At 35.9% G+C, this 12,133-nt stretch overlaps 1 protein-coding gene across 4 annotated transcripts in view; it reads left to right on the top strand.

Annotated features, from left to right (window-relative positions):
• The window catches only part of LOC106461885 (protein O-linked-mannose beta-1,2-N-acetylglucosaminyltransferase 1-like), a 91,811-nt gene that overhangs the window by 25,546 nt on the left and 54,132 nt on the right, over positions 1-12,133 (top strand). For 3 of the 4 annotated variants that reach the window (XM_022388964.1, XM_013921751.2, XM_022388963.1), the window contains exon 2: positions 5,703-5,992. In XM_022388964.1, the coding sequence (XP_022244672.1) occupies positions 5,864-5,992 (129 nt within the window). In that variant the 5' untranslated portion in view covers positions 5,703-5,863. Of the gene's footprint in view, positions 1-4,840; positions 5,121-5,702; positions 5,993-12,133 lie in introns of all 4 variants that reach the window. The other variant, XM_022388962.1, reaches the window with a different exon arrangement.

Here is a 12,133-nt window from a genome sequence, read left to right as displayed (position 1 = left end):
TACTTACCTTACTACCTTCTTTCCCTAATACTTTCCCTAATCCCGTTCGTGTTTTGTCCAATTATATATATATGTTCTAGCGAATCAGTCACACCTATACTTCTTCCATCTTCCATCCGTGTGTTTGCCAGTTATATATATATGTTCAGCGAATCAGTCACACTATACCTCTTCCATCTTCCATCATTGTGTTTGCCAGTTATATATATATATTTTCAACGAATCAGTCACACTATACTTCTTCCATCTTCCATCCGTGTGTTTGCCAGTTATATATATATGTTCAGCGAATCAGTCACACTATACCTCTTTCCATCTTCCATCCGTGTGTTTGTCAGTTATATATATATATATATATATATGTTTAGCCAAATCAGCCACCCTACAGTTCTCTAATTTTCTATCCATGTGTTTGCCAGTTATATTTTTAGCCGAATCAGCCACCTTACACATCTTCCATCTGTGTGTTTGCCAATCAGATGTTCAGTAAGTCTGTCACCCTGCACTTCTTCCACCTTTCGTCCTTGTGTTTGCCACTTAGATGTTCAGCCGAATCAGCCACCTTACACATCTTCCATCTGTGTGTTTGCCAATCAGATGTTCAGTAAATCTGTCACCCTGCACTTCTTCCATCTTTCGTCTTTGTGTTTGCCACTTAGATGTTCAGCCGAATCAGCCACCTTACACATCTTCCACTAGTGTGTTTGCCAGTTCATTATTATGCGAATTAGTCACTCTACACCTCTTCCATCCTCCAGCCTTGTGTTGGCCAGTTAGATGTTCAGTGAATCAGCCACACCTCTTCCATCTTAGATCTATCCAAAAATCCTCTTTTACACCCGTCTGGAATCAAACAACTTTCCTTTGTTCCTATTTTTCAACGTTCTTACTACAAAGAGGACAAAATGTTTCCAATTAGAGTGTGTAACAGATTAATATTAATTTGTTTACATAAATGGTATCTCTTCAACAGTCCTTGGGAAACATAATCCGTTAACAGTTAATATTTGTGATGTTAAATCATGATAAGGCAGATAATACATCAAGTCACATCATTATTTACTGGCCTAGTAAGAATTTCCAATAAAAAAGAAAATGTATTAGCATTTTAACTACTTCCTGTTGAGCAGTGATAGAAAATTATATTGTTTTTCTATCATTGTAGCATATGTTTTTTTTTTTTTTGCTCAACAAGTCGTGCCTGCACGTAACAAAAAAAAACAAAACACGCACAATCATTCCATGATAAAATTACCTAAGTTGAATCCTCTCATAAGAAGAGAAAGGAGTATCAGGTTTATAATCACTATCTTGAAAAGGCATAATTACTAAACACCTTTGACACAAACAAATGCCGCCTGAAATTCAAGAACAAAGAAAAGCTCTGCCGGTTCACCTCGGGAGACCCACTGCTAGACAATAGAAAGGACCCTTGTGTGTCCTTTAGTTATCTCCTCCGAACACAGCGGACTGCTTAATGAAGTTTAATTAATCTTTTGAGAATTTGAGCTTTCTGCTGTAAGAGTCAGATACTTAGTTAATCAGTGAAAAATTAGGAAAAAATGAAACCATTAGAGATTATGTACTGACTCTCCGATTGCCGTTAGAGGTCGTTGTACCAACTGTGTGATACTTGTTAACACTTTTTTAACTTGGTCTACATTTATATATATATACTAAAAGTCATTAGCCTGCGTACTTTACCTGCCTTATGATTGTAACTAAAAGTAACTCCCCATTTTCTTGCATATATTAGGTTTTATTACTCTTCTGTTAACTTGTGCATGTATTGTTATGTCACGTGACTGAGGGATGTTTGTTGTATATCGCATGTTCAATAAATTTGTTTTATAAGTTTATCATATTGATTGCGTTTAAATCATCATGACGCATTGCACAATTCTTCGTAACGTGCGACGAAATCCTGTTTTTACTAACTTGTAAGTTATGTATTTATTTGCTTGTGGAATATGATGAAGTACTTTGTCCAGTGCCAACTTTCGCGTATGCGTGTATATATATATATATATATATCCGTGCGCTTATGTATGTATATATATATATATATATATATATACGCACACGCCTCTGTAATAACGAATGTATGATTTGTATTGTGTTGTAAATATACCAAGACGAAGCTTCACATAGAAATTAGTGTTTCTGCATTACGTATAACACAGTAGTATCTCAGCGTAAAATAATACGTGTGCAAATTATGCCGTAAACAAATAGGTTACGCCATTTCAGTGCACGCACCTTCAAAACTGCATGCTACCTAAATGTTATTTTCCTTTCACGTGCAAATAAATGTCAATTCCTTTATAGAACAAACACGCTTAAGATTTTTGTAGACATTAATAAATGGAACTAGTCTATACACGGGTAAAAGTTGGCATATTCTTCTTAGGTTTAGTTTATTTGTCCTTACATTGATTGAACAAATGAGAAGGGAAATTGAACAAAACAAATTTTCGCCTCGCCCACAGCGTGAAAAAGTGTAGTAGGCATGCGCGAGTTATATATAAACTGTGCTGAAGTGAATAAGAGCCTAGGGAGTCGTATCCCATCTAGCCCTTATCAGTGGTCATTGGAACTCTTTAATATCGCCGGTGGCTGGACAGCGGAAGAATTATGGCGCTTTAAATTGGCGCAATGTGTCAGGAAAAGTTTCTAATAACTTTTTCATGCAGACGGTAATGTACATGCAATGACAGCAACGTATAATGGATAATACGAACACGGAATACCGGCGGCCGTCAGTCGACGATATGGACGCGAAATGACGTCAGATTGTCAGCACCTATCTACACATCATCAGTGTCACAGGGAAGGAAAAAAGTGTCATTTGTTTAGCTGAGAAGACATTTCGCCAGTCCGTAGGGCATAACTGAATATTCGACTAAGCCACAGGATATTACGTGTTTTTGTTGTATCGTAAGATGTTATGTAAGCCAAAACGTTTCCCTGCTAGACAAATTACATCAGGTTTTGTGTTATATATATATATATATAAATAGAACACTATTATATATTTTGCAAAGTTGTTGTAAACCTTACGTAGAGACAAGTTTGCCTTTAGCGTTCTTGTACGATTTTTTTTTTTAAGAATAGGAATACATATGACTTCTAAATTCTAAAGAACTTGAATGGAAGATTTTACAATGAAAAATGGATAAAACTTATTTTGTATGTATATTTCTTGTGCATTATTACCAAAGAACCCAATGTTATTCACATTATACAAAAATTATATTAAAACGACTTTTGAACCTCACCACGTCAGTACAGTCCATGTCGTCACGTCCGGTTATCATACTTTATCTGACGAGCGTACATCCTGACAATAGCCCTGCAGCGTAGTTTCCATTATAAGAGGCTCTGTCATAAGGCTATCATGTCCAAAGCACACTACTCCCTGCAGGCTATCAATTAACACGTATAGTGTACTAGAACGACGGTTTCCCAGCCCCCCTTTCAACAATCCGATCGCACGACTTGACCAGTATGTCTGCATATGGGATAGCATGAATACCTGTTTCATTCAACAGTTGCTTGAAGTATATTACGGTCGAACCGATATATCGTGGAAGAAACTTGTTTATACGTGACTATGCCACTTTCCAGATTGAGATCTTTCTTTATTATATTGCGTACTGTTACCTGGAGTACGTAGACGGCTTTTGTTACTGACACCTATTTATACCTATTTATTACAAGACCCTGCACTTTGCTCACTACGGCTTAGATACGACTTCTTGAAGGTCTCTTTCAAAATGGCCTTGGTGCCCCAAGTTGACCCATATTCCTTTGTTTTCCAATAACATTAAGTACAAGAGATATCATCATCTTGGAAATTCTAAATCCCCTATCTGAACAGATCTTTATCATCTGAATATATGGATATTTTGCCTCGGAAAGGGATGTTACATTTCCTTTCTAAAAGCGATTAATTTTCGGTAGCATCACGCTACCCACTAAATGCCAAACAATGTCAAAATATAGTTGTGATACATTCCATTCCAGCGTGTCATTATAGCAGCTGTTGTTGTCACGTGTCCTTCTTATTTACATATTCGAAATCGTTTTAATATATAGTACTCAACCTCCGTACATGGGCAGGTACCATACGTGTACTTTGATTTTGTTTTGATCTTGATCGGTCTCTTATATTACAAGGGAATGCCAAGTGCTTTAATATACTGTTTATCGTGAACATAGGCACTTGTTTTAGAAGATAAAACACGTCTAAGAGACGATATATCTTGGAGATGATGCTTATAGTACAAGTTTAACTTGTCCAAATTTATCGTGTTCTTTATATACATATATATATATATATACACACGTTATTATTATTATTAAAACTGGACAAGCGAAACTGTTAATATATATATATATATATAACCATATTTTAAATTTATGTACGAAATATACTTTTTTCGACTTATCTATGTTCAATACAATGTTCATTTCTCTGTACCATCTAGCTTTTCGAATTTGTAAACCTACAGAATTATGGATTACTTTTCTTGGTTTGATCTGTTTTTTTTAATATAACCGAGTTCTTATTTAATATAAAATTACAAACCTGCTCTATGCAATGTAATAAGAGTTATTTGAAGTTCACGTTGTTGTTTGTTGGTATTTTAAATTTTATTTTTCCTTTATTTTCCCTTTTTTCCAATTTTATTATACACATTAACTTTCTTTTGCACGAACCAAGGATATAGCCATTTATTCTAATCTGAGATATCATACATTGTTTGTTTAAAAACAAATCTAACAGTCATGTTTAAATCATGTTATTGATAAAGTTTTTTTTGTTTTGTTTTTTTAGCTATGTTTGTTTTCGTTGGCAGTTATAAAAACTACAAAAGCAAAGCTAGATTGTCAAAACTGAGATCTAGGAGAGTGTGGTCCCCAGAACAACAGACAGTGTCTGTCGCGTGTATAGATAGAGCCGTGAGTAATCTATAGATATGACGATAATCATAATTGTGAATCCTGGGCTGAAAATAATTATTGGCTTACACGCTTAAAGGATACTTGTACGGACCTCACACTGGTAACCACTAGTGAAAAGTTTCAATTTGGAAACACAATCAAACAGTTGATAGGTAAGATAATTTGATTAGTTTCAAGAGAATGGCTTGACATGAAGCATAAAACTTCGAAGAATAAAGTAAATAATAAATTATCAAAGTTTTTGATAGTGAGTTTATTTATAATGGCCCGGCATGGCCAGGTGATTAGGGCACTCGAATCGCAATCTGTGGGTCGCGGGTTCGAATTTCCGTTCCACCAAACGTGCTCGCCTTTTCAGCCGTGGAGGCGTTATAACGTGACTGTCAATCACACTATTCATTGGTAGAAAAGTACCTAAAGAGTTGGCGGTGGGTGGTGACGGCTAGCGCAGATAGCCCTCGCGTAGTTTTGCGCGAATTTCGAAACAAACCAATTACTGAGAAAATAGAATGCCGTCATGAATAATAGAAGTGGTGAGAATGCCATCATGAAGCTTGGTCTTATTCCATGTATTTCAAAACTTTCAACATGATTTTGATATAATCTGAATAGATACTGATCACCAAATGTCATGTATATAATCTGAATGGATACTGGTCACGTATATTTTCGTTAGTTATTAAATTTATAATTTATTTATTAACGTTATAATTTTATTGCATTTATTTTCACAGGGAAACGAAAATTCAAGCATGATCTATCTTTGACGGGTACAGAGGGCGCTTCATACCAAGCTACAGATCATATTGCAGAAGGTACGTCCGTTACTTAGTAGTTCTGAGGAAAAGAGTTACGCCTGTATCAGGGGACGCTGTGTACTGAATTCGCGCTTAACATGGACACATGGGAACAGAGTACGAAGGCACAGACTTTTATTCCCAGGCATCAGGGGTCCATGTTGTTCACATCTGGACATTCTTGGCGTCATATCTCCAGCAGGCGGATTTTTTCCAGGGTATTTCAGGTCAGTGAAGAAAACATGAATTTATCACGGTTATTCTTAAATTTCGAGCAGTTGAGACATGGGTTATTTACTGTTTTTTTTTAGATGAATAGTATCGTCTGTGTATCTGTATTTGAATTGTCTATTTTTGTAGTTTTTCGTTAAGTAAAATGATAATATTAAAAAAAATGATATTTTTGTAAGTAGTTTGCATTTGTTGTTGTGTTCTTAACGGTTGAATAATCTGCACCTGTTTTACGAAGCATTAAATTTGTGGGCCCGGCATGGCCAGGTGGTTAGGGCACTCGACTCACAATCTGAGGGTCGCGGGTTCGAATCCCCGTCACACCAAAACATGCTACGCCCTTTCAGCCGTGGGGGCGTTATAATGTGACGGTCAATCCCACTATTCGTTGGTAAAAGAGTAGCCCAAGAGTTGGCGGTGGGTGGTGATGACTAGCTGCCTTCCCTCTAGTCTTACACTGCTAAATTAGGGACGGCTAGCGCAGATAGCCCTCGTGTAGCTTTGCGCGAAATTCAAAACAAACAAACAATTAAATTTGTGTTATTTAAAATAATTAGAGGAGAGGAAATAGAATATCACTTTCATTATCAAGACCACCATGTCAAAAAATCAACCAACCTGCCACATTTTAACAGAATAGTGGTGAAATAGTTTCACATTTAGTTAATACAATTCTAGCACACATCATTTTAGCTCAAGTGCGTTTCAAAGATAGAATGTCTTAAAACATTTGCCATCATCGCGTCGTTTATTCCCCAGAGTTCCCCTCGTCCACTGAGAACAAAATATGTAAAACATTTTTGAATAATGCTTTTATAATATTTATTGATGTCGAAACATATAATGAGTTTAAATGCGTTTGGGTTGTCATAGTAATTACCTGACAATTAGTTTGATATTTGGCTTTAGGTTAACCTGAGTTTATTATGAAGCGTCGTACGACAATGCCCACTGTAAAGTTAAACGCCGCGTTTCTTTATATTCTAATCGTATAATTCACTTTCAGGGAAAGACAAAACAGTTGAAATCACTCACAGACATCCTGTTACATACAGCATGGTTGTGTTTAGAAGAAAGACCATAAGATTTTTATAAATAACTTCCGCCAGGAACTTGGAGATTGAATACTTAAAAGAACACCACGGCTAACGTAGTGAAAGAATTTGACATGTAACAGGCAGTTAGTAATTTTCCCCGAAAGGGGGCCGAAAGGCCGTCTGGAGGGATCACCTGTTTTAACCACTCGCACCACTATACAGTAGTGTTTTATCTGTCAGTCAGTAGACACTCAAATGACGTCACATAAGGAACGCTTAACGTTGTAATTTGTACTGTCGTGAAGTCAGTAAAACATGCGCATGCTATGAATCACGAGAAGAATTATGTACTCTGTAGGCTGCAACACAGCATGACATATGAACTTCAAAAGTAAAAAATAAAAATACTTTTTACTCATGGATTTATTTACTTTTGAATCAGAACACTTTCGGGGATCCTGCGGATGTACAACTAGTTCTCTATATGTAGCAGCACCATAGTGACACCGAATGATATATATATATATATGTGTGTGTGTGTGTGTGTGTGTGTGTGTATGCGTGTATGGATAAATAAGTAGATAAAAGTGCTAAACCTAAAAATATTTTATTATAAAACTACATTTAGGTTGTTTATCATGGATGTGAGATTTGCCACCCTTTTTTTCCTTACACTTCAAGAGTGAGTACATCCAGAAAACTTCAGAAAATCACGTTAATGTAATATTTAGATAACTGTACGCCTCACACTCGTAAACTTATTAGGTTCTACTACGTCACATTTGTCTGGAAAGCTCAAGGGGCAGCTACTCAAACAACTGTTATTAAACTGAATTCCTTTTGTTTCTGTTACTTACTATAAATACACTGTCATTTCTATTATAGGTCGGCAGTAAGCAAGTGCGTCAAACAAGATTGAAATGTTTCAACCAAATTTTTATCTTGGGTTATCGTTACATCAATGAACCGTTATAATCTTTATTGGTGCGCTTGGTACCTGTTAAATTTGTTTATCTCATACTATTCAAGTAACAGTTACATTAAAACGTTGTACTTCCCTCATACTGATGAAGAAAGATTTTGTTTGTTCTATTTGTGTTGTGTCCATTACGGGTATCGAAATCCGTTTTTTAGCGTTTTAAGCCTTCAGGCTTATCGCTTAGCCACTGGGTGTGTGTGTGTGATAAAAGAAACTGGCTGCAATTTAAACATTACGATATAAAAAAAATTCTGACACGTGAGAGTCAAGTTTCCAACCTACATTTTTACTGAACGTTTTTCAATTATTTTTATGTAAGGAAGAGTATTATTTTATATTAGCTGGAGTACTCATCTCCTGAACGGAGGTTATGTAAATTCGTGATTAATGAAATGTTGTCTTAGGACGTAAAAAGTTGCTTCCCTTATATGTAATTGTAAAAAACACAGCAATGCTCATAAAAACTGCAAAACACAAAATGTGAAACCGCAACTTTGCGTGTATCTCGCGTGGACCCAACAAACCTCCTTACCAAATTTGGTGAAGATCCAGCTACAGGGAATGTGGGGGGGGGGGGCGAAGTAGTGGTAAAAGATGCAAAAACGCCCATAAAAACGCAAAATGCAAAACTGAAAATATGCATGTATCTCCCCATGGACCAAATAAACCAAATTTGTTGAAGATCCATCCACACTCTGGGAAGTAGTTACACGAACATACAACAGACAGTACTATTATATTTATATAGATATCTATTTTGTAAAAAAATACACGTGTGTAAATTAAAAATTAGAGTAGCTTTTGATCGTCATTGAACTAAAAATCAAAAACCCCAATTTTTGCAGCAAAATAAAGCGCTGTCACCTAATTTAGATCTAAAATTTTCATACAGATTACCCTGAAATTCACAAAAAAACATTGCCTTGTAATGTTTTATTACTTCTAAAGAAGGGGGATTTTTTTTACTTTTAAATAACTTTCGTTATTTTCATGTGAAGTTTGAAATTATAAGACTCGGGAGATTTGACAAATTTGAAGTTACGTCTGGCACCAGGTTTACATACAAAATATCTCATGGGTCTCATTTTAAAAATTTTGTATGAAAACCTGAGTCAATATTTTAGGCACACGGTACATATAAGAGAAGAGTGCACGACGGCTTATTTTTTTAAATATCGCTGGGCACACAAGGGTTAACGCTTTTGTTGCTTTTTTGAATCTTCCCGTCATATCTCGGTCTCTACGGGCTGTAAATAAACTGAGCCGACACGGGCTTCAGTTCAGGATTTTCGGCCACACGAGTTAATTCAATTTTACCATACCGTGAATTTTTATTTTATCAAGTTTTTAACATCTCGGAACGTGCAATTCAGTATGTTGGTAACATCTAAAACAACGTGTTTCGAAAATTAGGCTTATTTTTTTAGGGGTAGAATATCCAGAAACTTTAAAACCGATTTATGTTTTTTAATTTAACAAAAGGAGTAGGGAAAAACGTGTTGATATGAAATAATCCTAGAGATGAACAACTAATGTATTGTAATTTCGCGCGGATTGTGTTTTGTAGAATTATTGTGGATACGTCTTAGTAGTAAGAATGTGTTAGAAAAAGAATAGATTCCAATCAACATTGGCTGAAATTCGATGGAAAAATGGTTTTTATGTTTGGCAACTTTGTCTGTTGTTAAACAATATTTCAAAATGCTGGTAGATATCTAAAGACAATTGATATTTGACGTCACTTGAGGGTTGGTATGACAAAGTACTTGTTTATAAGTACTAACTTGATTCTTGGCGCATCTTTGATATTATATTTTCGGGATCTTCAAATAACATATGGTACGCATGCGCCAAATACGTGGCAGCGCATGCGACTACAGGTAGTTTGGTAAATTCAATGTGTATATGGCAAGTGTTTTTTTTATGGCTGGTTAATATTGGTTTTAGGGATTTCACGATGCTTAAAAAAGTCGCATATCTTAGAAAACACTATTCAATTTATTGAACAGAGTTTAAGAGTGTTGTTGACAAAGGAGGAGAGCGTGATTTTTGCTTGTGGAAGTACATATTATTAATAAAGCAGAGAACGAAATATCGGAATTCAATCTTTCCCCAAGACAACCGTAGAAGTTCTTTGACTATTAGAACTCAGCTGCTTTGAACAGTCACAAGTTTTGGCTTATTTAGATCACCGTCTTTTCCTATTAAACCGATTTGTTTTCCTTATGGTAAAGGATTTGTGAGATATTCTACATATGTGATTAGGAAATGACAAAATATATGCGTCATGCTTGCTTAGTGCTGGTATTTTCCCTATAATATTTGACGAAGCTGTTAATTCTATAATGACCGATGGAGTCCTTCAAGATATTGTAACACACTTCTCCAAACAATCCCCCCCCCCCTCAAAGTGGTTCAGTGGCAGTTCTGAAGGTTTATAACTCTAAAAACCGTGGTGGTCATAACACAGACACCCAATCGTGTAGCTTCGTGCTTAAAATTAAACAAACCAAACAACCGAAGTACTACCCAATGACTTTGTTGGTTACAGGATTCTTAATAAAACTAGTTACATAAAACAAATTAAACAAATATGGCGTCACTATTGCAATTGATCCTAATAACCACTATCTATTTTACATCGAAAACGAGTTGTTAATAGTTGGTTCATTACACTAAATGTTGTAACAAGTAAAACCTAAAAGTAGTCATTATGATCCAACATTAGCCCTAACGATAGTGAACGGTACAGGAACAAGTCGGTAATTTGAGGTTTAAGTGTGGCAGATGTTTCATACAGGATATTTGTTTATTGTCTAAAATGTATCTCATATCTGGTAGTATGTTATTTATGTGTACAGTATTTATTGTCATGTGTCTTTGTTGTTCATGTAAAGTTTGTACGATGTCAGTAATTGGTAAATTCAATCACATATTATATCAGGCAACTTTCTTTATGTCTCTAGTAAATATTACCTTTTGGCTGTTCCGTAATTGTTAATAAGTAGTAGAAGTGTAGTAACTATTGGATTTTGATAGATAACTGTCCCTTTCTACTTCTTCTTTCATAATGACGAAACACCACTCTGTCTTTAAGGTACTCGCACACTATATCCTCGGCTTGAAAGTATCATGATGTGTTAGATGCTTTTGTCCAGTACCACGATGTCAAACAGTTTTGTTCAACGTCATGATGTGTCTGCTTTGTTTATTTTTTTTTCACGACACCAGGATATCAAACAGTTTTATTGAACATCATGGTGTGTGACATAGTTTTGTCCGACATCATGATGTGTCAGATGGTTTTGTCCGGGATCGTGATGTTGCACAGTTTTATTGAACATTGTAATGTGTCACACGCGTTTGCACATTCAATACATCCACGAGGGTGGTTGTGTGTATATATGAAGGAGAAAGTTCGCTAAGTGTTGCTATGTGTGAGGTTTGTGTGTGAGACTCGAGCAGCTATATGGGAAATTAGACCCTTGAAGTATGCGACTTCCTGCATGTGACATTTAGTTCCTCATGATATAGATGGGGAGATCAATTTTTGCGAGGTTCTTATTTCCTCTTTGATTCCGTGTTGGCTATTAGATTATATATGTGTGCTTAACAACTGGTCAAAGGTGGTGGCTGTTGGAAACTTCCTCCGATTTGAAATAAAATCTTACACGACATTTGTTTTCCCAACCTTTTTGTTTTTTGTATACTTCTCAATTTCAAGCGCATGGATTGTTTATCCGTATGTATTGTATTTCCAAAACATCAAGGCACGATGAGCGGATAAATCTTTATATTTGAACGAAACTATAAATCTGAGTCGAGTGCTGTGCTAGAGTTCAGCTTTGAGTTGTATGTTACATCTGTTAAAGTTGCGTTTTAAATCTGCTAAAGCTCCAGATGTACTACAGGTGTGCGCTGTATTTGCCTAAGTTGCACCTACCTAAGAAGCGTCTTGCATCTGCTAAAGCTGCAGATGTACTAAAGGTATGCATTGCATTTGTTTCAGATGCGTTTCGCATCTGCTGAAGCTGTACTGTGTCTTCAGTCCTATGTTAATTTAGTTCACGTATTATTGCGTATTTCACGCTGCCAAAACGAAATATGTTCTTCAAAACATG

Source organism: Limulus polyphemus, unplaced genomic scaffold, assembly GCF_000517525.1.
Source record: "Limulus polyphemus unplaced genomic scaffold, Limulus_polyphemus-2.1.2 Scaffold1052, whole genome shotgun sequence".
Lineage (NCBI taxonomy): Eukaryota > Metazoa > Arthropoda > Merostomata > Xiphosura > Limulidae > Limulus > Limulus polyphemus.
Note: the sequence above shows the minus strand (reverse complement) of the source record. Positions and strands in the feature narration are given on the sequence as shown.